Source organism: Cebidichthys violaceus, unplaced genomic scaffold (genome assembly GCF_023349555.1).
Source record: "Cebidichthys violaceus isolate CVI_PGR_0920_01 unplaced genomic scaffold, fCebVio1.0.p SCAF_10, whole genome shotgun sequence".
Classification (NCBI taxonomy): domain Eukaryota; kingdom Metazoa; phylum Chordata; class Actinopteri; order Perciformes; family Stichaeidae; genus Cebidichthys; species Cebidichthys violaceus.
In genome coordinates, this window is record NW_027176263.1 from 5,289,979 (window position 1) to 5,317,620 (window position 27,642).

General features: G+C 42.5%; 1 protein-coding gene across 4 annotated transcripts; it reads right to left on the reverse strand.

Annotated features, from left to right (window-relative positions):
- Positions 1-56: 56 nt before the first annotated feature.
- On the reverse strand, positions 57-27,642 carry LOC137880501 (serine/threonine-protein kinase MARK1-like). Of its 4 annotated transcripts, none has more exons than XM_068721924.1 (19): positions 27,286-27,642; positions 24,342-24,542; positions 19,036-19,089; positions 10,629-10,677; positions 10,011-10,076; positions 9,598-9,668; positions 8,114-8,170; positions 7,730-7,966; positions 6,342-6,461; positions 5,566-5,665; positions 5,337-5,449; positions 5,084-5,237; positions 4,148-4,329; positions 3,878-3,969; positions 3,622-3,762; positions 3,174-3,425; positions 2,515-2,541; positions 1,857-1,901; positions 57-1,743 (listed from the first exon to the last, which is right to left on the reverse strand). In XM_068721924.1, exons 1-19 carry the CDS (start codon positions 27,334-27,336, stop codon positions 1,398-1,400), a joined length of 2,358 nt encoding a protein of 785 aa, XP_068578025.1. In that variant the 5' UTR covers positions 27,337-27,642; the 3' UTR covers positions 57-1,397. The 4 variants fall into 4 exon arrangements, with proteins under 4 accessions (XP_068578025.1, XP_068578008.1, XP_068578016.1 ...); XM_068721907.1 differs by having other exon boundaries at positions 5,039-5,237; XM_068721915.1 differs by lacking the exon at positions 2,515-2,541 and having other exon boundaries at positions 5,039-5,237; positions 27,286-27,641.

A 27,642-nucleotide genomic window follows, 5' to 3' on the forward strand; every position in this document is an offset into this window, starting at 1 on the left:
CTGTAAGGGCTATTTTAACTTATGGATTCAGATTTGAAGAAAAAAAATTAAATAGATACAAACAAATAAAATCATTTTTATTTTCTCCAACAAAGTGCACGCCTCAATTCTACAAAGCAGCACATTACAATGTAATGGAATAAATACAATAAAATTCGCTGAATAAAAAAAAAAACGGAAAAAAACACAAGCAAGGAGATACACAAGTACCTGCACAATCACACTGGTGGCAGGACTAAATCAGACTCTTTAGAAAGGCTGCACGAGACCAACTGCTGTTTTCATGGTGATTGTTTGACTTTTCATTCAGGTTTTTTTGGATAAAGACATCCCGTCCTCTGCTTTCTAAAGTAAACCAATTTAAACCCTGCTTTTTTTAAACTGAGGACTACCAAACCAACATGAAAGAAATACAGGTGCATACTCTCATGTTCATACACATCACCCTGGAAAACTTGTGCAATTGCAGCAGGATCTCCAAATCACCTACCTACTGCTGAGACAAAATAAAGTGAACACATTTTCAGTTTTAACTGAAGTTACTACTCAAGTCTATGTGGTGCAACTTAGTGTTTTTTTCCATAGGCAAATAAAATATAACACAAAAGGCAAGGGAACACATCCCTTAATACTCCACAAAATAATTTAGTGCTCTTTAAATAAAATTAAAAACACTATTTTCATATGGTGGCTCTTAAAAAAAAGAATTAAAAAAAAAAAGAAACCTCACAGACCGAAAGGATAATGCTTTAAGAGACATCAATTATATTAGGAAAGAACTGAAATCCCATGAAAAAAAAACATTATTGACAATTAAATTCTGTACAGAACGCAAAATCAATATACAATACAGTACCTGCAGATGTTATGCATACAGTACAATTCTCTTTTTACATAGTTTTAGTATGGGCTCCAGCCTGATCTATATACTGACTTAACACAGGTGGAAAAGCGGCTATCTTAGCTTTCAGTAACTTTAATGGTTATTCAGCGAGGAGAGTAGATCTTGTAGTAGGCGTTTAGAAAATGAGATTTGGAAACATTATTGCAGGATGGTCATCTTTAGTTGCATACTGCACGTGTTACATGAATGTGTGCTATGACGAGGAGCAGCGGGCTAATGAGAGAGACAGAGGGCCGGACGGAAGAAAAAAACGGGGGTTTAGCTGTTTTTGCTATCTCTCCGTCACAGAGGTTTTATCTCTCTGATCCACTACCCTGTACAGTACATTCATGGCCAGTATTGCACGTTACCAGCCGAGTCCACCCTGATTCTGCGAGGTGAGGACCTTCAGTGCTGAATTGTGAAGTGCTGTCCTGTAAGTCGACACTAATCCAGTGATGAGAATAGACCGTAACCAGAGCTCACCAAAGACTGACTGGGACTCCATCTGCTGTCACAGTTTGAGCTCATTGGCAATTTTGCAGGCGATATTCTTAAAGGCGATGGACGTGCCCGATATCCTCTTGAAGCGCACGCCGTTGAGGGAAAGGCGGGGCAGCTTGCACACCTCCATCTCCCATTGGACCAGGTTGTCCTGGCGAGCGTCGCCGTGGACACAGAAAAGCAGGAAGCGTTCACGCTGCTCGTAATCGCAGCTGTTGGCGTCGAGAACCTTTCGGATCTCCCTCATCATCTCGGCCGGCTCCATGGAGGAGGTGGTCTTCATGCTCCAGGTAAAACGAAGCGAGCGAGGCTTAGAGTCCCGACTGCCGTCCTCTTTTGTATCACCTGACACACTTCTACACCAACAGAAGAGAGGACAGAACAGAAATAAAAGTGGAGAGAGGCGTTGAAGGTGGCGGAAGTTGGTTACAGGCTTACTATGAAATCTACGTCTCAATCAAATTCTCACCTCGGTGTTTCTGTCCTGGCACTGGCCTCTCCCTCACTAGGCACCCTGAAACAAAACAGGAATACACTGTTAGTCCACCGAGCTGATGACAACATGAGTTTACCCACCCCACTCCCAACACCACCCCCATCATCACTGGACACAGAGAGGGGTGTCAGGCATCATGCCAGGAAAGAATCCACACTCCTGGGTATCAGGGTTCAGTACACAATGACGTGACTTCTTGATGCACATACTATTGTAGCCCCCTTCACAATAACCAAAGGCATCATCCCGTCTACTGAATGCTACCTTTCCTTAATCCCCACTGATCTCTAAGGAGTGGAAAAGTGATTCTGCCATTCCATGCTTTTTCGCTTAAGATCAGCTTGAAGACGAGGGAGAGTAAGGAGAGGAAAGCCAGCGACTTGAGGAGCACATATCGTGGCTTAGCTTAGTAAAGAAAATGCTGGTGAGCCGTGAGGTATGTTCTCGAGGCAGTGGACACAAGGGAAGGAAATAGACGGCATAACAAGGGTGTCAGTAGGCAAGGATGTGGTGTAGTGGGCAAAAACGTAAGGGGTTAAGGAAACACGGGCCAAGGTCATAGTGGGCACACTTCTGTTTTGGTTTTTTTGGACAGGGGGGAACAGGTGCAGCAAGCGTTGTGTTCTCCTACCTCCGGGTCGACCTGAAAGACAGAGCTCTATGTGGAAAGAGAAGGAGAGAGAGCTGTGAGCCTCAACCAGATGGGCAGGTGACACAAGGAGGTGACACAAGGAGCTGCTGTATGCATGATGTGGTCCTATCCTTTGCTTGTCATATTGACAGCAAGAGGTAACAGTGTGGAATTATGATAAGCGCTAAGGATTGGGAGTAGATCAGAGTGTCTTCAGGAGGCAGGGAGCTTGTGTGATGCTTTCTTTGTTTTTAATGCTGAAAAAGCTTCCATCGAGTAATCTGAGCACAAGTACTCCTTTAATCTCTTTAATTTGGTTTTGGGGAATTTTACTATTGTTTTAAGGTTCATCAGAGACATACAATAACCATGGATGATTTTCTTTATGTCTCTGCATGCACTTTAAAGCCCAGCTTTAGCCATTTCATTCATTAGCTATTCAATTTGTCCAGTACTCTGGTTTAAGACTAATATCTGGAAAATTATTACCATCAGCCTCCGCTGTACTTTGTATTTTGTGCTAATTAGCAAACATTAGCAAACATGCCAATGTTTGCACACACACTTTTATTCCTGTGGTGTTTGTGAGAGCTAAGACTTCCTGCCAAAGGAAATGTGAATACCTTAACTGTTAGGTGCAAGAAGAGGAAAGCACTGACCTGCGGACAAACTTTGAGGTGATCTTGCTGATGATCCCAGTGGAGGTGCCCCTGCGTTGCTGAGCGAGAGCCCCCGTATCATGGGACAACGTGGGTGAAGCTGGGGGGCCGTTGTAAGTGGCACTACGCCGGTCTCTGAGCTGAGCTCCGTGGAAGGTGCTGCGGCTGGTGGTACCACGGGGAAAACGGTTCTTCTCAGGTGTGCTAATACTGTGTGCAGACGGAGAGGTGGATGGACCCCGCGGAGAGGAGCTGCAACATAAAAATCAAAGGAGAAATCACTGCATGTGTCAAAAGATCTGCATGCTCACTATATATGCTGTCATTTTGAAGTAAATCATACTATCAGCATCACTATCTTTGCCACAAATGGACTTCAACATAGAAAATATGCAGTCCTGACAGTCACAGTTATTGCAGATGGACAGGTGATGATCAGGCTGCTCACCTGGCTTTCAGCTCTGTGTTGTCGTCGATGGGGGGCAGTGTGCTCTTTGAAGGATGCCCTGACGATGACATGGACTTGGTGTGACGAGGTCGTGTTGAGCTCATTGCAGTCGACGAGGTGCTCCCTGACACCTCGGTTAAACTGGGGACCAAGGATGAAGATATATTTAATCATTGGTTCAGTGGGGGTTTGTATTATGCACTATTAAATAAATAGATCTCACCCTGCATTTAACTGTGAGTGTGTCTGTGTTTACCTGCTGTCTTTGCCATTGGGAATAGCTGAATAGCGGTCAGTAGAGGAACGTTCACACACGTATGTGTTCCTGCGAGTCATTGATCCATTGGTCTGTTTGTGGAAAGAGACAAAAAACATATCAAAGCATTAGTAAAGCCTGCTCACTCAAGGCTTGAACAAAGAGAGGAATACATGTGTACATTATAGACCCCCCTGCACCTATTTGTTTATGAGCATGTGATGTTTGTGGATATACATGTGTGAGCAATTGTGTCCTCCTCTTCCTCACCCCCACAGCACTTGTAGTTTTCTTCCTCTCCTGCACCCCAAGTGGTGAGGCGGGAACATCTCCTTTCGACGTGTTGAGCTCCAGCCGGCGCGCTCCGTCCCACTCCTCCCTGTGGTCGCTTTCCACACTCAAGGCCTGGCCGCGCTTCGTGTACGATACTGCCGGGGGCACAGACGGACCAACTAGGAGACACACACATATGAGAACAAACTTACAAACTCTCGAACTGGACATATTACTATTACGGCTCCAATAGCAGGGATTCTCAGACAAAAAAGAACAAACAAGAACAGTGCCTTCATTACAATAGCGTCAAGCAAAGCCACTCAAAGCCAAGATTTAGACATCATCTAGTCTATGAAATATAAATCTGCACCAAACACTTTGTTTATTAAGTCGTACTGCTACAGAAGCCAAGGTGAGCATGTACAAAGCAAAGCTGTTCCCTCCTCATGCTTTGAGGCGCTGTTCCTCGGGGAGCTGCAGGAAGGCAGCCAGCCAGCAGATGGAGCCAGACACAATGGCCCCACATGACATAGGAGGAAGCTGCTTAACAACCAGAGCAGTGTTGAGGTCGAGTCACTGATTTGAACATTTGGATGGACTGATTTTGAAAATAAACATGAAGCCAACAAACCACTTAGTCTCGGTTTGATGTACACCTTGTTTTTCACTATAACAGTTGAAATGTGCTTTATTTATCTCTTTGACTTTTCTAAAGCTCAATCAGCTATTTAGGAGCCCCATTAGAGTTGGTAGAGCTAGTGCCTTGCTATGTGGCACATCAGCAGGGTGATCACAGGCCAATCCTCAGTGACTAAGAGCAACTTCCCCTTACACAGCACGCAGCCAGCAGCACTCTCAGAGCTGGGAAGGATGAGGTTACTTTACTTGGCTTCTCTACGACACCACCACCACCACCATCATCATCCCCACCATGATCGCTGTAGCGGCGCTGCTTCTGATTGGCCGAGATACTGCGTGTGACCTTGGGATGAGCAGGAGAAATGCTGGAGCTGTTGTTGATGTCACTGGTCGGCCGCTGTCGCTGACCCAGGATGCTATTGGTGAGCGGTTCGCTCCCCTCAAACTAAAACATAAGAGACATAGGATGAGGGGTGTGGTCACATGACTTGATGCAGTAACCACTGGGGATGATGTCAAGATGATGCAAGTCATACAAACCAACCTCCGGAGCTTTTCTGCCCAGCAGCAGGTAGGTGGCCATGACGTCATCGTACTTCTGGCCCTGTAGAGACTCTGTGATCTCATCTTTAGGGAAGCCCATCGTCACCATGAGCTCTGATGGTGGATATAAGTCAAAATGAATCACAGAGTCAGTAAACTGGACATGACATGAAGGGTGACATCAACACACACTCACACACACGCACACAGACACACACTTTCAAACACACCTATTCTGGATGAATCACTGAAGTCCGCCTCCGGCTCGATGTGAGGTTTTAGCTCCTCCTCCTCGTGACCCACATTCATCCAATGGTCTTTCATTATTTGCTAACAAAGAAACAAGACAATTAGAGCTCATGCATGTCCAGTATGACGTCAACTGCAACTTCAGGTAATTAATCATGACTCACGCCTGTTAATTACACAACATGACAGCTAAGTGCAATGCAAATGGCACAAGAGAAATTAATGACTTCTTTATGAAATCAGCTGGGGCTGAACAACAGCGTGATCAATTGTTATTATTGGTGCAGAATCTTTACTATTGAACATCAGCCTGGTTCTGAGTGCAGGGGTGGTGTTGACTCTGGACAGACGGAATGTGAATTGAACTGAAACTGTATATTGTTTGCAAAGAAGAAAACAAGCTACAACTGTCCCTGATTATGTGGATGCACTAAAAGAGGGATTCTGTTGAATTAATTAAGTTTTATCTCTTACATTGCTTTAACTTTATTATTTGTGAATGCTTTCATCAAAGAATCATGTAAGACCACTCTTTGATCTCAGATGAATAATGATTTTAAATTTCCATCTGACAGACTGTAAAGGGAAATGTTCTGTTGGTTGATAATTAACAACAGCAGCAATTATGTGCTTTCAGATGACGCACAACAACCGTGCTCCAAATCATTAGGACTGTATGTTTGGCTGCTGTGCAACACATTTTTTGAATGGAGAGCAAATGACTGTGAAGATGCAACAATGCAAACGGTGGTAATACCTCCAAACTGCCTCGTTTGACAGGGTTGAGCACGAGTAGTTTCTTCAGCAGGTTTTCACAGTCTGTGGACATGTAGAAAGGAATACGGTACTTTCCCCGCAGGACCCTCTCCCTCAGCTCCTGAACACCAAGCCACAGACAGACAGACATGAAACCGCATGAGTAATCACATTTACTTTGGCCTTTGCTGTCCATGCAAATTCAGATTCAAACAAAATTATTCATATATTTTCATTAATAAAAAATGTCTCAGAGAGGCATTTGTTATCATTACTTTTACTATTGAGACTTTCAATTGGAACAGAGGCAACATCGTCCTTTCCTCTGTTTTGGAGGACATATCAACTGTCTCAGCATGCTTCAAATGCAGAGCTGCAACGATTAATCGATTAGTTGTCAACTATTAAATTAATCGGCAACTATTTGATAATCCATTCATCGGTTTGAGTAATTCTTTTGGAAAATCAAGTCAAAATAATCTGATTCCAGCTTCTTAATTGTGAATATGTTCTTGTTTCTTTACTCCTCTATGACATTTACTGAATATATTTGAGTTTGAGACATTTAAGGACATCATCTCAGGCTTTTGGAAACACATTTTTCACCTTTTTCTTATTTCATGGCAAAAACAATTATCAATTAATCGAGAAAGTAATAGACAGATTAATTGACATGGTAAATGATCGTCAGTTGCAGCCCTTTTCAAATGAGCTAGGTTGTATGTCATCTGAATATGTCTGAAACTATAAAAAAAAGCGTCACCATATCAAAACACAGGGCATCAGCGTTTCTACTGTCAGACCGAGCATATCTACATTGTCAAAGTTGAAAGAAAGGTGAAGTCAGAACGTGATTTAAATCGCACCAAAACAGGAAACGCATGCAAGTTATGCAGGGTTAAATAGAGTGACCGTGTCTAAGTGGAGAGCAGGGCTGTCTTTCAATCAGAGGGTCAGAGGTTCGATCCCCGGCTCCTGCTCCACTAGTCTCATGTCAATGTGTCCTTGAGCAAGACACTTAACCCCCAAAAAATTGCTCCCATAGCTGTGCCTACTGTATATAGATAGATACTGAATTGTAAGTCACTTTGAATAAAAGCATCTGCTAAATGACTGTAATGTAATGTAATAGAGGTGAATGAAAGACGGAGCGAAATTTGAAAGCATAATGTGACCATACCTTTAGACGACTTGACAACTACTTAATTTGAAGCTTTATCAATATGTGTTTGCCAGAGGTGAAAAGCAGTGATGTGTTAACTGCTTAAATTGTGGAAACAAGTTTGGCTGATCAGAAGGAACAGTATCAAACGAAAAACAACAATGTAAGAGCTTTGTAAAGCAACATATTCTTCAGTGATGCATCCCAGAACCAGAACGAGTGCACACCTTTAGATTCTGTCCGTCGAAGGGCAGTGATCCGCTGACCAGAGTGTAGAGGATGACCCCGAGGCTCCACACATCCACTTCTGGTCCATCGTACTTCTTTCCCTGGAAGAGCTCTGGAGCGGCGTACGGCGGGGAACCACAGAAAGTATCCAGCTTGCTGCCCACAGTGAACTCATTACTGAAGCCAAAGTCGGCTATCTTGATGTTCATATCTGCATCTAACAACAGGTTCTCCGCCTGAAGTGGGGAGAGATGAAGCAAATCATCATGTGGATTGCTAACATATCAGAGCTGACAGAACATGATTGATTATAGATGGTTTTCCCAAGATATACATGACGGATATGGATACCACTCAGGATAAATCAGATATCAGATCCTCACCTTTAGATCCCTGTGTACTATCCTCCTCTGGTGACAATACTGCACTGCAGACACAATCTGAAATACAAACACACACACACACGCGTCATGGGACACCACGATTATATCAAATATTAAGGAAGAAAACTATTGTAGCACTTTTCAAAACTCAAAGAAACTCAATTTACTGTCACATATGAGAAAGAAAAGTAGCAAGACCCGAGAAACCCGAGTATATTTGGCTTTTTTGCGTGAAAAGTAAATGAAACTAACAATCCATTATCAAAACAATTCAGCTGAATGTCGAGTTAACAGCCTAATCATAGCTTATCTGAAATTGTGAGAAAATAAACAAACAAGAGTGCTTTCACGCTAGCACGACTTTTCGTTAGCAACACTGTTTCAGCACCAAAATTGAATTTAAATCATCATTTTTTCACAGGTAAGCAAATTGAAATAGATCATCCTCATCAAGCAAACCCCTTCATCAAAGCTGAAGTAAATTAATTATTCAGATTCACTGTTAACAGCAGGAGAATTTTCATTATGTCCTCTACGACCAAAAGCTCTGGCAGCAAAAGCTCATATTGCATCATGCTAAGGGGAATTTTGCTAACATCCTCAATATTGTTAATGGATAATAAGAATGTGATTGGTTTACAAAAGGAGAGGAGGGGCAAAACAGTTTATTCTGCTTCCAAAAACAAGACATTTTTGAGGCTTTTGAATCTTTATCCAAGGTCTAGGAACTGTATTTCTCAGGCAGGCAAATCTTGTGATTTTTCAGGCCCAAATGTTGCTTTAATCATGCTACACACAGTAAGCAGTTTCTATGACAGCTGACAGTTGTAATTTCACCAACATATGCCCGAATAGCATCAATCAAATAAAAAAAACACACTGTTCTCTGACAGATGCCGCCCACCTGCCAGCTCTCAGCCGCACACACACACACACACACACACACACACACACACACACACACACACACACACACACACAAACACACAGAAACACTTTACCTTTCTGAATGTTGATCTATCTGTACTGTCAGATACACACACACACACACACACACACACACACACACACACACACACACACACAAGCCGCCTACACTGTGTCACACACAGTTCCTCTGAGTCATCTAAGACCATCAGTGGGGGATTATAAACATGAACAGCATGGATGTGAAAGAACAGGTCTAATTCTGTTCATTTTCAGAGTATAAGTGAGCATGAAAGAGGCCGCTGAATTGCTGTTGATGCCTTCTTGCTCTTATAGCACCACTAGGTGTCAGAGCAGCATCTATAGGGAAGCTGTTTTCAGCCCCCCCCCCCACCCCCCACCCCACCCCACCCCATTCTCTCTGGCCAAGCTATCTGCGCTCCATCTCTCCTCTGCAGTTGGTGACGAAGCTTGATCTTGGTGCATGCAGTCTTCCCTCTGAAAGCAGTGAGTGGAATGACGACAGAGGTGCGAGCGCTGCGTTACTGATGACTCACCTGTCTGAACTTGGCCCTGGCCTCCTTCTCCTTCATTCTGCCGTGAGCTACTAGATAGTCAAATACTTCTCCTTGAGTAGAGAGAGGAAATATACAATTATCAGTCAGTATATTCACATTTTATATTACCTCTATCACAACTATAATCATGTAGTCACTGATGCTGTGAGGTATTTTAGATAAAAGCATCCAGATGGCATGTTTTGCACTTAAATAGTTTATTTGTATATGAATATTAGATTAGAGGCAGCTTAAATGTACATGACCTTGTGGTATATAGTAATGACTGTATGTGTCTGTGTGCTAATTAAGTTGCTCTAGAACCCATATTGTGGAAATGAAAAGCAGGAATACACTCACATGATCAACCAAGTGTTACATATTTAGTGGTTATGCATTAATTCCTCACTCACCCCCACTGGCGTACTCCATCACCAAATAAAGTGTCTTCTCTGTCTCAATCACTTCAAACAATTTCACTGCAGGAAAGAATTGGAAAAAGAAAAGAGAAGGAAGCGGAGATAAATACATTAGCTATTTAGAAAAGATAGTTTTACTCGTCTGGTGAAAGTTCCCTCATTGCATTAAAAGTCATATCTGAGTTTCAATGAAGTCTTTAGGAAGCCAATACTTTATGTTCAAACATATTAAGTGAAGTCAAGCATTTGTATGTAGCCAATGCAACTGTTAAGATCTTCAAACTGCTGGGTCATACCTCAATTTCTGGTTTGTAAAAGTCAAAGTTTGGTAATGCTCTTATTTTGAAAACTGGATGTCAGAGAATCCCACTCAAAACATATAAATACATTAATTAATGTACTAAAAAAGCAGGGAAACAAATTGGACAAATTGAAAATGAATTGATTAAAGTGTGAGCTCAAATTTCAGAAGAATAATATTCCTTTGATGCAAGTTATACTGGTTTAGCTTGGTGCTGGGCGTCGGTTTAATTATTAACACTGATCCAAATCAAATGGGAATATTATTGCTGAGCTGCCATTTAGCTGCTTCAGGTTCCTGTTTGAACTTACCTATATTTGGATGATTCAGTACCTTCATTATTCGGACTTCCCTGAAGAGCTGTTGAGACACAGAGGGACATTTAATTAATCCAGAAACATAACGAATGAGATTACATGCAGTGACCCTGAGTGTCAGCTCTGTCTCTTCTGGGAAAACACAGTTGGAAAATGTTATCAAGCTCTGATTAGGGAGCTGAGGGAAGGGGGCTGAGCCACAATAAACTCCAAAGCACCACAGTGTGCTGACACTGGATTACACTTAGGAACATAAGAGTACCTGAGGATCTACTGTATCGTGGAAAGAAATATGACTGAAGCAGTGACAACGTTCAAACAAAACTCTACACAAATGAGGACCAGGATCACAATTCCATTGACACGCTGCAGTCCAGCCAGCTAGACACTGCAGAGTAGCAGTACAAAGGCTTACAGCCAGTTAGACATCTGCTGCCTAATGTAATCATCTTAAAAAAGAGCAGCATAATCAAGTTGATGCGCAAAGCAGAATGTGAGTTCTTATACAAGGTTTACTATGATAAAGAAGACTCTCTTTACTGCAGATGGGAAAAGTTTCTATTCAGTCTTATGAGAACCCACGAAAAGGAAAATCCCCTCCTCTAGTCTATTTTCTCTAAGCAGCATGTTCAACAGCTGAGTGAGAGAAAGGAGAGAATTGAGAGTTATTTCATTCATTTAAAACCGTGTCTCCTCACTCTCGGCGTGGCTGTTTATGTCAGACGAGCTCCCGCAGCCACTTAGAGGTGCTGTTGAATCATTTACATTCTGCTGATTCCCAGTCGTGCTCGGGCTGTGTTCGAGTGTTACATTTCAACACACGCTCGGCTGGGATTCAGCATCTACTGCTGATACCTGAGACAGAGCACAGATTTTGCTATTTGCTGAGCACTTTGATGAAGCAAAAATATCTGCTGCTTTCTCCTGTGTATTGTAAAAGTAGAAAAATTATGTTTACTCTACGTACGTCATGTCATTACGTCATTACGTATGTCATTACTGAACACGTCAAATTAAAAATGAGGGTGGACATTGTAGTGGTGTGTATGCGTCAGTGTGTGCGTGCAGCTTTTCAAATGGCCTTTTTGGTCTTACATAAGTGCTCGGATAGTCTATGTTTCTAGGTCATCAAACACAGGCATTATACCAGTGTGAGCAGGCCCGACTCTGTAGGACCTCTCGGCTACAGTCTGGTTCAACAACATGCAGGTACTCTCTCTCTCTCCCTCTCTCTCTAATTCTTTCCTCTGTTCTCTGTCTCTACTTGCTCTCCTGCCTCTCTTCTTCTTTCTCTCTGACACCTCTGGTCTCATTAGATCCAGCACACACACGCGCACACACACACACACACACACACACACACACACACACACACACACACACACACACACACACAACAGAGTACAGCGAGCTGTTGCAGGCGGCTTAGGGCTTCTATATTTTTCTTATTGTCAAAAAATCCCAGAAAAAGACAAGAGTAAGAAAACAAAAAAAGATTTTTTCCCCCTTACGGTACTAACAAGTGTTGCTTGTTGAGGGCCAAAGCCTGAAATGGCTTATTCCTCTGTGCCATAGAGCTCCATTGTTGTCCAAACACAATTAAAAAAAAGCGAGCCGCATTGTTGCACTGGGTGACATCTGCCTTCGTTACAATGAAAATGGGCACTGTAGTTTATTTTGAATCAATCCCACATACACTGTCATACTGCTCTAAGTACTCAGAGCACCAAATGTGTATTAATCTGCAGCTGAAAATAGTCCACAAGGAATGAACAATTTACTTTTGTTTGAATAATGTTAACAGTGTCCAGCTGTTTTAAGTCTTTTTAAAAAAAAATTATATATTTATTAGAAACTTAAGTACCAAAAACAGGGTAGGGAGGTCAAACAAGTACTGAGGTGGATTAACACACACATTGTTAATAGTTTTGGTCTTTTCATGGGATTTGTTGACAGTAAGACAAATATAAAATGTCCCCTGCCTTATCCAAGACTGTATTATAAATAAAAATAACCTGATGTATAAACCAGTTTGAGGATAAAATCTTCTATGTAAAAAAGAATGTCATAGTTAAGGATAGTAAAATCATATTTTCAATAAAAAGAGGTCAGTTGTGCATAACTGCGGATTCCTCTCAATACGAGTTTATTTCAACAGTATATGTAATATCATATACACACACTAACCATGTACAGTATATTACCAGGCACTAACTTTGTATATTTATAGATTAAAAACAGTACGGTCTTTAAATATTTTTACAGATTTGTCTGCTGTAGCACTGCAAGTTTATTTGGGGTTAATAAAGTAAATGATATGTCTATTTTAAATCTGATATTTTAAAGCAAAGTGTGAGATTTCCTAATTTAAACAGCACCAATGTTTTTGTCAACAAAAATGTTCAATCCCTCAGTGGCTCAGAATTGCGAGCTTCTTCTGTGTGGCAAACCCTGCTCCATAGTCATCAGCTGCTACGTTGGCCTGAGAGGTTCCCCCACGGTAACAAAGTCAACTCGAGTGGAAACGCACTTACACAATAACCAGAAGATCCTGCAGTACACAAGTATAGATGCATAAGTCGCAGCCTTATATATGCATCCATCCACTCACGTGCTTTAACATGTACAATACAGGACTTCTTTATTATTCTGATCTGAATGAGTGATGTACTAAAGAGTCAGTGTTTTATCTTCATCTCTTATCTCTTCCTCTCTCTCCCTCTTTTCCTCTCTCTCTCTCTCTCTCTCTCTTGTTTGCGTCATTGCCCTGAAGCCCTTCACATGGGAAGCACGCGTGCAGCCACTTGGAAACAAAAATTAGAACAAATCTGAGAAGAGCGGTGGAAAACGACGACAACAAAAGCAGCCCCTGTCGATAAAAACTCAATGGGGATGTATGAAGCCACCATGGAGGCTGACAGGAGATAATGAGTTTAGGATCTTTGATCTAGTCTAGAATGAATATCAATAATATCTACAGGCATACAGGGGAGTCACAGCGGTGCATAAAGCAGTTTTCAACGTGGTTTTGGAGAAGGTGAGCGAGTCCTGAATATCTGGGCCAACGTCCTTTGAGGCAAAATTACTTTCTTTAAACTACAATGAATAAAAAGTATTGATTTAGATGGTGAATTGAGACAGTGATTGAAGGAAATTATTAAAAAAATAGCTGCAAAAACAATATGTGTATCACAAACAAGAAAACAAACCGTTTCCAATGCGCCTGGATCTCAGTAGTCTGTGCCAGTGACCTACTTCCAGCCACCCAGGGGCACCCAGACTCCCAAACTAGCCTTAATTACAGCAGAGCCCCCATGCAAAAGGAGCAGAACAGCAGATATCAGACTGGGAACACTTACAGGAACTGGCTGGACTGTTTCTGTCACAGCAGCACAGCACAGATCATTGACAGGATGAGTAGCCTGGAAGTCCTCACCCCTCACACAATGAGTGTGTGTGCATGTTTTCAGATGCCCGAATAATACTTTAAAACCACATATGAATGTAAATCATGTCAAAAGAAGACACAGTGAGAGACAGACAGAGGGAACAAAGGTGTCACTGACATTCAGACAATGTGTCCAGTCCTCCACTCCTGGTGCTGAAAATAACATCTGTCTCTATCTCTCTCTGCTTCTGCAAAGATGTGCCACCTTACATTCATTAACAACAACACCAAGATACAACTTCACTTTTACCAAGGAGCCCATTTTAACAGTTGTTCCGATACCGATACAAGTATTGGAAAATACTTCAGATTCAGCCTAAATTGTTGGATCGGGTATTGGAGAGTGTATGAGTTTATGCACCGATCTGACATCATGTTAACATATCATTTTTCAGCTAATTTACGATACACAAGAACAACTTGTCACTCGCTACCCGATCCGTACATCCTGCTCGATCAGTACTGTGCATGTGCAAACTAGTACTACACACCTGTGGTTGAACACTCTCTTGCACGTTATTTTTTCCCTGATAATGCTGCATTGTGAACAACAAATGTGTGTAAAATAGCAAGAGGAGAGCATTTCAACGTTAGCTGATGGTGGGCAACATAGTCCTACTTGGCTAAATAATGGAGCTAACAGCTAACATACGGAGGTTGCACTGAGCTATATCTAACATTACCATGATGTGTTCAAATGCTATCTTGTAAAATTATTTTGGCAAGAAATTTAAACTGACGCATTTGTTTGAAAGGCACGTTTTCATTGCAATGTATAATAGAGGGAATTATGACCTCTTTAACTTTATTTGTTTTTAACACAATGGCATCAGATAGGTACTTGGTATCGGTATCAGGAGGATAAAACTAATATCAAATCCTCTTTTAACTCACAATAAAAGTCTCGACAGCACTGAAAACATACACCCATGAACATCTAAATGCATGCATATCTTACCGCCTCAACATTTGATTTGTTTCATGATTCACCTCTGACAACAGTGCTGTCTGTCCAATCAAATTCCACTCATCTGAACAAGACCAAAGCTCCTGTAGCCAATGGGCTCGACAGCATTTCAGTGGCTAATGCAGTGTGGCAGGCGCAAGACAGACATAAACAGCAACCATTAAAAGAGCTTGACCCCATGGTGGGCTTTTTGCAACTGGCAGAAAATACACAGAGCATGTTGTTCTGAACACACTCTGGCTGCCTTAAAACCGTGACACTCAGACATAACATAGGAAGACTGAAGGTTAGCAGCACTGTGGCTCTGAGCCACATCTAGAAAGGAGATTTTCATTTTCAGTGTTTCTGTCGCTTTGTTTACTCTCTTCACTTTCTCTGGCCTGTTTTGCGTCACGGCTCTACCTTTTCCAAATGTGAACGTGTCTTGCATTTTAAAAGCACAGGCTTTAATATGGTCTGAAACGGCGGATCTATCACGTCTGACTGGTCGATTATATAACCTTTAATATTTCGTTGATTGTGTCATTGTTGAAGCAATGAAAACTCTTATTTACAGATTAGGAAGAGACAGAGAGCGATGGGATGGTGGGATGAGAGCAGCGTTTGCTCAGTGAAAGAGGGGATTAACAGAGAGGCCTATTTTAGGGAAAACATGCCTAAAAACCCTGACAACGTCAACATCCCTGACCACAGATGACATGTGATGCATTTCCTGAAGCGGATCTAAGGAGGTGCTTTGGAAGCTCAGCTGACCTCATTTCCTGTTACACTGAAACCACCACAAAGTCACACCAGGGAAGAAAGGACCATAAAGGAACAGACCAGAGCTTCATTCTAGCCTTGTGACAGAGATAAGCTCAAGAAAATAAGTAAAACAGGGATTTTGAGATTGACTTCATCTCTTTGTCTCTGCGGTCTTTAAATCCTACTCTGAGATAGGTTAGAGGATGTTTGCATGTGTATATGAGTAAATTAATGGCTGCACTAAGGTACAGGAAGGCATCCATGTGCGTGAAATGTTGCCAAATGTGACTGAAACACAAAAAAACAGAGGTTCTGCCAGCTGCAGCCTTCTGCATAAACCAAAGGAGCTCCTGTGTATGTATGTATGTGTCATGCAGGCTTGTGTGTGCGGCTGTATGGGATCTGCCAGAGCCCTGGCTGTGCCTACTGAGCCAGATGGTGTGCCCACAGCCTGGCTCCTCTGAGACCATAAAAAGAGAGATCAGTGGCATTTTGACAGGCTAACATGAAAGAGTCGCCGTTAACAGTGAGTGGAGGAGCAATACAGCCAGAGCAGACCTCTGAAACCTCACTCACTCACACTGACAAACAAACAGGATCATAAATGCATGGTTCAGTTCTTCCCCAGGTTTATCTTCAGTACAAACATGTTCAATCAACTCCGAAGCAAGAGGAGGCAAGGTCATTTTAGACACCAGAATTTCACCAAAGCATCCTTCAATCTCTGCTCTTCATGCATGTAGAAAGCCTGAGTCATCGAATCAATAATTATGACCGTCTGTTATTTATATCCGCCTCTAGAAATAGCCTGCTCAGATGCAGAGAATGGCATTTTAACCATGATTATGTACACTGTGGTGGGATCAATTTATTGTCCAAGAAACCGTGTTGCAGAACTAGCAGGACTAGTTTGTCAGTAATGTGAGTCGGGAAAGAAATCCATCCTAAGACAGAATTTTGGGATGGACTTAGATTTGACATGGATTTATTGTAACATTTTCTTGCTACTTTCCTAGGGTGAGGGTCAGTATGGCTGACGTGACACCCTCAGGGAACAAAGTGAAACTTAGTCTAGACTTCTTACCATGAACAAAACAAACATGCGGAAAAATACTGAAATAACTGACATCAGCGTGAGATGTTTATATCATTGAACACCAAATTTGTAGACATCAAGTGCAATGTTCCTATTAAAAGAGAGGATATATTTTTTTTAAATGATTTCAAATAGTTTGAAAGATTTTTGAAGAATAGAACAATGCACAGTGCTTCTGTAGATCCCCACAAGTCTGTTTGTTGAATTAGAGTGGTGGTTTTAAATTCTATTCCATTGGACCCATAGCTTGTTTTGTTTTTATCAGGTCACCCAATGTGGAAATCATTGCCTTTAACTGCAAATATCTGGAAAACCAGCAACACTACGAACCCCAAACCCCAGGAATGAGAACCACTGACTGACTTCATTCTGAACAAATATTATTTGGCCAATCCAAACAAAAACTATATTAAGGTGGATGTTAATGCATCCATAGTTGAGCTTTCAGAAGGATAGGATACGACACTCTGAGCCAATGAGACTATTGATTCAATCCAGGAGACGACTGCTGCATTATAAGACGAGCTTCTGCATTGCAGATGGCACCTCTGTATACCATTACAGCAATCTATAGTGCAGAGCAGCAGACACAGACATATACAACTACGAGCACCGTACAGATATAAACATGTCTTACCCTACACTCCAATACACAAACACACACACACACACCAGATTTAACACATGAACACCAACACCAACGCTATTACACCAATAATAGCTCATCCCCCATGAAAAGTCAACAGACTTCTCCATATTGACCCTCTCAGGTCCACTGCAGCTGACATCTGAAAGGCTCACTGAATAATTGATCAGAGATCCCGATTGGTCGGCAGTCTCACATGATACGTCTGCCGTGACCGTCACCAGGCAGCGGACAACCCGACCCATCGGGTGTGTAACCTCTCATGACCTAGACAAGACCCAGAGCGGTGAAGTCAGTTTATATTGAAAATCTTAATGCCACACACACACACACACACACACACAACGCCTCTAAATGTTCGTTAGCCCACTGTGCGTGTGCAGATTAGAAACCACACAATAGGCTGTCAAACAAAAGAGCTCACACAATGAAATTCATCTCAGTCAGATTAGACGAGCACAGAACTCTGCGCTTGAAATTCTCAAAGCGTCTTCGCACTGATTGTCTGACGAATTGCAGTCGGATCCCATTAAGATCCAAGATAATTACAGATTTGCTTGTGGAGAACACAATCATGCCAGACCCCCCCCCCCCCGCTAGTCTTGTTTCACAGTTCAACAAGAAGGATTAAAAGCCAGACCCAAATCTGTCCATTTGTCTCACAATTACACCCTGTTTGATTAGCCAGACTCATTGGGGCCAGACTCATTGGGGTTAACTCCACTCAGACAAATGTGGGATGGCAGACATTTTGGGAAGCAAATTGTTGTTATTATTTTGCCATTGAGACTGCTTGCAACAGCAATATTTTCTCAGCCTGGCAGCTTACAGAGAGATGAAGGCCAAGAGATCCATCAAGACTATCAACTGCCATCTATGTAGGTGTGGCGGTGGTTACAATAGTCATTTATTACAGTCTAATGAGTCACCGCAGAGGTTGCTTAGCAATTTGTTCATCCTTTACAAAACACTGAAATTAAAAGAGAAGCTATGGGGAGCCATGCCACGATAATGTCCTGATGCCCGAGAAGAAATCCTGTCTGTCAGCTGGACACCTGCATGAGACTCACAGTAGGTGATGCTTGTAGCAGCAACCGCTTCCCCTCCACATGGTGTAATCTACCAAGAGGATTGTGTGAGTGCATGCGTTTAATCAGCAGAAAGAGCTGGATTTGGATCTAGTAATCAGGAAACTGTCCCAAACTCTTCGCTGTAATTGGTTATGACTGCTAGACAAGGGTAAGTGACAGACCGGCAAGCAGGGGTATTTTTAGCTGCTCATAGCCACATACCAACAAAAAGTCAAGAGGGGCACTGGATTAAACAAGCCTTGTGGACTCTCCTGACTACATCTGATTACATTATGTAAAAAAGCACATCCTGAGTTCAAAGAGCAAGGAAACAAGAGCGGCAACCACTCGGGAATGACTAATGGAAAAGCCATGACCGTCGTAACCAAGACATTAATGTTACCATGTGGCCATAAAAACACTGACTCACCTTCTGTAAACTGGTGGGATTCAGCTGGGTTTTGTCTATAATCTTCACCGCCACCTAGAAACAAAAAAGACAGAGAACGGCAAAGTCAGAAGAAGAAAGGAAGAGGGATGTAGAGATGAAAGATAACCAAGATGTCAAAGTGAATTCTAGCTTTTATATTTGTGTTTTGGTTCACAGTGAAAGCTTGTGTTATGAACTATCCTCATTATTACACTATTCTTCTGCGAGGCAGCTTTGTCTAAACATGTCACGGCTGAATCAGTTTAATCTGAACACACCTTAAAGCTCCTCTGTTCAGTAATTTGTGAAGGGATGACGCTTTGATTGGCGAAGATAAAGAAAAAAAGCATTCACAGTTTGTGTAAATGCATCCACACAGTCTGTCTCTGTGTGGCAGCCAGGCCAGTGTTAGTATATGTGACTCTGCAGGTCGGTGATCTACTGTTGGCCGGGCAGATCTTGCTCGGCAGCAGTCTGAAGCATCCATCTCAATAATCACCCCAACGTGCACACTGACACCGACCTGCTCCCTTCACTTTGTGAAAGCTCAGCAGCTTTCACAAAGCAAAGCTGAGCCACACTGCAGACTCACCAGTAAGCGCACACATTATGCTGATAAGAGATTGAAGGAGCAGTTTTACAATATAATGTAATTACACTAAAATGATTTATGTGGACAAAACTATTTCACAATAATAATAGTTTTAACTGCACAGACTTAGACTAAGAATAGCTGAATAAATATGAATGTCACAGTTTACGGTCTGACCAAGCAATTGAGATTGTTCAGCCTTGCTAAAGAGAGCACGGGGGTCTGAGGAAGACCAACATAGTTGGCTTAAACCACTTGGGAGCTGCTTGGCTTCTTTAGGCCCGAAGGGGAGTTTAGACTCTTCAACTGTGTCCTTACAGACCATTTCACAGTGTTAAACATATTAAATGTGTTGTTGTTCTGTTGTAGTGTTTGTTGATGTCAGTAGAAATAAACTCAGATCCAAACTGTGTTATAGTCATGCAGTTCCAATGAAAGTGTCTACATAATGATTAATACCATGTTGTGCATACTGTCAGTGATATATACTCAAAAACACCAGCATTCATACTAAATATGTTTTATGGTGGTGTTGATGTAAAGGGGCACTGTTGTTGAATAATACAACTCAACTGAAAAGGAGGAGCAACTCGTGGCTAATAACTCAGGAGTTGCTCTGTGCTTTGAGCAAAATGCCAACGACAATGCTGATGCTAACTAATGTTAACCAAGGTAGGTGCTGCTGTGACTAAGAATTGAACGTTTGCATAGCCAGCAAGGTCATTTCTTATATTCAAGGTGCCCTGCGGCGTTGTCTTGTAAACAGTTATGTTTAAGTTCAGTGTCCTCACCAAAAGCCCATGAGGTGTATCCTCAAGCTCCAACAACAACTGTGTTGCATGTTTTTCCACCCTCGTGAAACACAGCCGTGTCTTTTAAGTCCAGCATTTTTTATATCCATATTTATTAGCTAACAGTCTTTTTTTCCCCACAGTTTTTGCTGGCACATTGCAGCTCATCTTACCGCTGGTTGTTGACCAGTGACCATCGGAAGTACTGTGTATCGCTTCACACTCAACCACGTCTAAACATATACACACCGTGTAATCACAACGACCCCGGTTTGAATCTCGCTGGGACCTTTGTTTTATGTCATCCCACCTCTCTCTCCCTCTCTTCTCATTTCTTATCAAAATAATAATGCATTTTATTATTATCATTACTCTTATTACTATCATCATTATTACTGTAGCCTCTTAACTCTATTCTATGGAATAACAGCTGTAATTAAGGGTTTTCCATCATATACAATGTACAGACATTAAGTATAAACTTGTCACTAATCTTTATTACACACTATGTTGGCAACTAACATACAGGACAAGAAACTACTGATATTGATGTTTTCTGTTCGAATAAATCATACAGATGTTTGAAATGAAATAACAAAAATCGGGCTTACACTTGCTTCAAAACTGTAAACTTGGCAAATACCTGTTGAAATATTTTGTTCACGTATGTATTGGTTGTTGCTTTTCTGAGCTGAATCCGGAGCAACTGTTCCACTGATTGTTGCTTTACCTCCAAATAGAAAGCAGGTCCTCTGTCTCTACAATGTGTTGCATTGTGAAACTATCAAAACTCCAGACTTGAGTAAACTTAGCTTGTATTGTCTTTTGTCATACTGTATGTTCAACTGTTCAATACGATTCTGACAGAGATCTGACCTCTTATTACAGTTGAAGGGAGGAAGGGTATAAATTGCTTTTTGTAGTTTAATGATACCATGTAAGCATTAATAACAATTTAACATAGCTGTGACTCCGGCCTTATGAGAGCTTAATAAGCATGCTTCAGTTGATGCAGACTCTAATCCCAAGCTGCACCGATGAGGGGAAAACCAGAAGGCAAATGCTGAGTCATGGTGAAGAAAATGCAGGTGATTCAGCCCTGTCAGCACGGTTTCCCAAAACCTACATTACTTACATTAATTTCCACCAAACTTGTTAACTAAACTCAATAATGACAGCAAAGGAAAAGAGTCTAGCAGGTGCACAGACAGACCTCGTCCACCTCCTCTCAGCTTCCTCTTGTCATAGACAAAACTCAGCTGGAGGTGCATGCATATGTGTGTATGTCTGTGTGTGTCAACGTATGCCTGTGTGTCACTCCATTGTTCCAACTTCCACTATTCCCTTTGCATGAGTCAGAGATATTCTTTACATTTCCTCTACGCTACAGCGCACCAATATTATATTTTTGTTCTCAGATTTGATGAACGAGCGGATGGCACTGCATCATATGCCGGTGTCTGTGGGCATGTGGGTGAGTGTGTTTTCTGTCTAATGGATTTGAGGGTGAATAATTCAGCTCCAGTGTGACAGAAGGGCAACCCGCATCACTGTTAATTATTCAGCGCGTTCGTAACACACGGCCCATATGCTCTTCACCGTATGCGGGTCTTGCGCATTTTCAAACATGTAAACGAGAATATTGAGCAAGAGAACACGGACGGGACACTTAATCATAGCTTCACTTGTGTGCTGAAGAGCTTTACATGTTCCTCTACATCTTGACTTCCGCCTGAGCTCTTTTTACACGACCACAGTGTCATGATCTCTTGTGAGCTGAAGGGATCTATTGTAGCAGAGTACAAGGTCCTATCTCATACAAAGAAAAGAAAGGCATTACTGTTGCTAGAATATAAGAATATAATGTATAAGAGTGAACATAATATTCTTTTCTCTTGGCAAGTATTGTGCATACTCATTGCGCCAACAGACACACACATAATCTTGCTGCCACTGTATATGGAGTAATTTATAACTACCCATACAAAATGTATTCTAGCAGTCTTTACGCAGTTTATACAGAACCGTGCAAATACAGTATACAGTAATAATTTGTACTGCATATACAATAGATACTTTATGTATGTCTATTGCTGTCTATTTTGTATGTACCAAATCAATTTGTAAGTTATTTGGAGTATATTCTTATTAAAAATTGACTTGACTAAAGTTAACTTTTTTAAATCTACCAGTTTTCGTACTTACTTGCCTTATAGCCTCTGTATTTTCATGTTTGCTTGACTTTGTTTAGCTTAGTTGTCTTTTTTACTAATAGTGGTCAAAACAATAACATGAGGAGGTATCATTACGATACAATTTTTCTGGTAATTGATAAATCAATTTGATAAATAATGTATCATCGCCCTCACTAGTGGGTAGGAGATGAGGATATAGGGTACAGGCAAACAGCTCAGCATGTGAGCGTGTGTGTGACTGTGTGTGTTTTTGTGAGTGTGTGTGCACATCATGTAGTCACCCTCTTCAGCAGATAGAGGACACTCTGTCACCTAGAAGTGAGTGCTGCTCTCTCCACAGAGCTCTTTTGATGTGTTTCTACAGAGGTAAACCTTTTTTTTCGTTGTTTTAGCTGTTAGCCGATAAAAACGGCTTGCCGGGCTCAAGCTTAGACAGCGTCATGTTTTTTAGTGTGTTGTGTTCTTTCCACCTGTTCTTTCTCTCTCTCACTCTGATCCATGTCTTTGCATTCTGATGAGCCAGCAAGGGCACTCAGGTACACAACGCAGCGGCTGACCTTCTCAGCTAGCAGTGGGCAGCATATTCAATACGCCTGTTTAATATTAGCATTAAAGGACGCAGAATGGATCACACTGTTACTGGTTTGACCTGTTAGAATATTCATGCCCTCCATACTCTGATCTGACGAAGAACACAATGAAACAAGTGGCTAAGAAACAGACATGAGAGGACTTCTGAGGTGGATCAGGGCTGTCAGTGAGTGCTGTGGTACCTGCTGAGTGAAATACAGTGAACAGATCGCAGGTCACTGTTTTCTCCTCAGGGAAACAGGAGCTTTAATTACCGACACACCAAAGCAGCATGTCCATCACTCTGACAGGTCAGCAGTGTATGACTGTGTGTGTGTGTGTGTGTGTGTGTGTGTGTGTGTGTCTTTGAGGCAGAAAAAGAGAGAGCTTGACCTGACATGACGGGGAGAACCAACATGGACAAGTACATAATCATGACAGGAAATCATTAATTTATCCTGAGAATCAGAACAGGCCAAAAAAATTGTTTAACTTGGAGCGAAATCAACATCTCTCATTTACAAAATACATGTTCAAGCAAAATCTTTCTGTGAAAGAGTTGATGAAGCCAATAAATATGGCACCTTCTTTTCGTTATACTAAGGTTTCCTTGGCGGATGTGTAAAATTGTAACTCAAATGAGAAGATGACCTTACTGTAAGTACACTTTGAATGTTGTTATTCTTTTTTACCAGAACTGAAACAAGTAAATCAAAAATTCACTTGTTCATTGATGGTTTTCTTCTTTGGGTTTTAGACTGTTGGTCAGATTAAACAAGTCATATTTTGACTTAAGCTCTGGCTTTTATTTGCTTGTATTAAAGCAGTTGGAGAATGAAAGGAGGGAGAGGGAGAGAGAGAGAGAAAGAGAGAGAGAGAGAGAGAGAGAGAGAGAGAGAGAGAGAGGAGATGACACGCAGCAAAGGGCTGCAGGTCAGAATCAAACCCGGGCCGCTGCCAAGGGCTCAGCCTACATGGCTCTATCGATTAATCGAGAAAATAATCGGTAGATTAACCGATGATGAAAGTAAGAGTAAGCTGCAGCCCTAACTGTAAACATGTGGCAATAAAAGAGTGAGTTTGACATAGTAGGTTTTGGGATGAACAATGCATTAATACCAAAATCATTTATAAAATATGAATGAAAACTTGTCTCACCTCTCGTCCAGTCAGGACATGTCGTGCCAGCTTCACCTTGGCGAAATTCCCCTTCCCAATGGTCTTGAGGAGGCGATAATTGCCAATATGGGGGTGCTCCTCTGTGGAAGTGAAAGAGTTGCGGCATCGCGGCAGGCTGTGGCGACTCGCAGATTTCGTCGGGGGGACTGGGGGTTCAACAAAGCCGTCCACCGAAGAGTGCTGCAGGAAAAAGCCACACATGTCGAGATAAGTAACATCCTCATTCCCTGACTGGAACTGTGATTTATACAGACACCAACTCTTCAAGTCCATGAAACTCTCTGGCTTTGACACAGTCGGTAATCCCAAAAGGACCCTTCCTCTTGCTACATTGGCTTCACTCAAACAAACAATGCCGCAGAGTGCTGCAGTGGAGGTTTGTGTGTGTGCCAAAGGTGGGATATTTGCTGTGCAAACAGAGATGAACCCATTAACCTGGATCCAGATTCAAGGAGGGGATCTACATGTGTACGTCACTTAATTTACATGCCGTCATACACAGTAGTGCCCTGCATGCAAGCCCAAAGAGGAACTGTGTGGGAGAGAATCAGGCTCCCTCTGTGACACCGTAACCTCAAAAAGCCCTTATCAGACACAAGACAAGATTCAACAACAAAAGAAAGTAAACTCCTTTGACTTTGTGCCTTTGAGAATACCTACAAAATGTGCAGTACAGAGTCAAGAGTTATAACAATATTACTGGCCCCATGGCCAACCCCGTTAACAACAAGTGTCCCTGTGATATGGCATTTGAAGGTGAATAAGGACCGGCTTGCTATAAGTACAGAGCTGGCACGGGCTACGCACAGTGGTCTGTTTCCTCTCCTCCACAGCAGCTGCTGATGTCAGTCCAGGTCAGAGATCCCATGATCCTCTGCTCCTGAGCACCACACCCAGCCAGAGAATAAAGCCTTTGGTCTGGTTACCCAGGCTCCTCTGCTCCCGTTTCACCGGAGAAACGCTACACCCTGCAGGGCGCGCATCACCTCTGATAGTATACATCCTGACAGAGGGAGAGCTACACTGCAGGATTTAAACTCTCCACAGTGTGTGTGTGTGTGTGTGTGTGTGTGTGTGTGTGTGTGTGTGTGTGTGTGTGTGTGTGTAAGGCAGGGAGAAGTTTTGATTAGATGCCAGTCAAAGTCAGTATCCTTGTTTCTAATGCACCAAACCCTCTTTTAGATCTCCTTGGCAGAGAAATCTGTGTAGCTTGCTCTGCCTTACTTATTATGCAGCTGTTATATGTCCACATTAAAGTGACTTGAGTTCCTCCCATCAACTTTAAATCCGATCTGTCATATGGCCAGTTTATCCTTCAGACGCACATGTGTTAACACACAAACACACACTTGGCCATGCTACAAAATCCTGTAAATTAACCGAGGAGCATCTGGACAGGCAGGTGATTTGGAGCACTTGATTAATACACAAAGTTTGTTTCACTAGACTATCCATTAACTCAAACACTGACGTAATGTTTCCAGGGAGGCCAGACAATAAACAAATAGCACACACCTGCACAGACCACACATTTATAAAAAAGAAAGAAAGTCAGGAGAGAGCTTCTTCTATTTTTCTGCACTTAAAGCCACTCGTCTGTCTGAGTAATTAGCTGTTATGCAATGCAGTTCAGCTGCTAGTGGGCCCTGGGGCTGCATGATGGAGTCCAACAGAGGCAGGCTAGGCTGGCTGGCTACAGCCATTGCTGCTGAGGCAGTGCTTTAATAGACACTTAGCAGTCTATGTCTATGAGACCTAAAGCAGCATTAGACTGTTAGACAGATGCAGCACTGATGCATTTCTGAATACTGGCAGAGAATGAGCAGAGAGCTGATGTCATTAGGCCTTAGGTTATAACTTTGGTAATGCATTTTTCAATTTAAACGTTGTCACCTGACAATGAATAACCCAGATGTGGGTACTCTTAAATGGAGAGACAAAATAAAAGCCCTATTTTTAAAATCTGGTAATAAATAAATAAATAATAAAACACTGCTTCCAGCTGTTTCCACTGCTTGTAACCGGATACAACACAAGGAGGGTTTAGTCTGTTTCCAGGAAAAGAATCAGACGAACCTAGATATGTCAGAGCCTGTCAGCATACAGCCAGAGGTCCTCATTTGGATCTGATCTCAAAAGATTTGTGTTATTATGCTGTGATTTGAGGGCGCATGAGTGTACGCGCGCGAGCAGTGGGGTGGCCGTTCATAGACATTCCTTCACACAGTGAATGAGAAATCTCCGGCGGTTTAAGCCATGCCTTTAGCCCGGTGTTAATAAATAGCCTACATGTCTGTATCAGTGTCGTGGCAGCAGAATGGTGAATAATAACACGCTCCCTCCTCCTCCTCCTCCTCCTCCTCCTCCTCCTCCTCTTCTTCAGCACTGAGCGTGCAGTTACAACAGGCCCCAATAGGTGATGGATGTCACATTGCGATGCTACCAAGCGTTGCCATTGAAAAGTAGGACAACATCCTCCCCCACCCTCCCTAAATATTGACGTTGTGGACTAGAAAATACACCCAGTTGCGCGAGTGGAGCAACACCATTTTTCACACAGGCCACATTCATTCTCAACATTACATTCAAGCTTCGCATGTATCATTAAAGCCAGCATACTGACGCAGTGCGTTGTTCAGGCTATAGCCGTTTTGTGTTCACAAACTGGGCCAGACATAACCAAACTGCACCTTTATTCTAGGTTATTCTAGGCTCCGTGCTAATTTTCCCGTCACAGGGGAAAGAAGAAAAAAAAAAAGCCGGAGTGCTCATTGGTCGAGTCGCTCTGCAACACTAGCCCCCCCAAAAAGCTCTGCCATAAACCTGCACCGACCAGTGCGCAAAATAGCCGTACAGCCCGGGTCATTTTCATCCCGTTCCCGCGTCCGTTATCCCACCGGTGTCTCTGGACAGCAGCACTTACATTCTCGGTGTCACGCTCGTTCACCGTTGGCAATGGCGTTCTGGTCGACATCTTGTGTGCTTCGCAGGCCGCTCAGCGATGCAGCGGGCTGGACAGAGTAGAGCAGACACTCGGCGCGGTCCGTCGGGGAGAGCGGTGCCTCTGTCCCTCTCTACATCCCCTGTAAACACCGCAAACAGCGGCCTTCTACCGCAGCATAGCGCGTGCAGGGCCCAGCCGACACGCCAGATTTTCCTGTTGGCTTTGTGCACTTCCCCTCAGGTAGGCTAGTGGCAGACAGAAAAGGAGGAAAGAGAGACCAAGAGGGAGAGGGAGAGAGAGAGAGAGAGAGAGAGAGAGAGAGAGAGAGAGAGAGAT

Bases quoted from the DNA above. Each gene is read 5' to 3' on its own strand.
- LOC137880501 (XM_068721907.1), bottom strand. From the start codon at position 27,336: ATGTCGACCAGAACGCCATTGCCAACGGTGAACGAGCGTGACACCGAG. The intron at 19,090-24,341 runs GTGAGACAAGTT...TTTTGTTTCTAG, and splicing joins ATGTCCTGACTGGACGAGAG to GTGGCGGTGAAGATTATAGA. The intron at 3,970-4,147 runs GTGAGGAAGAGG...TTCCACAAACAG, and splicing joins AAACTACAAGTGCTGTGGGG to ACCAATGGATCAATGACTCG.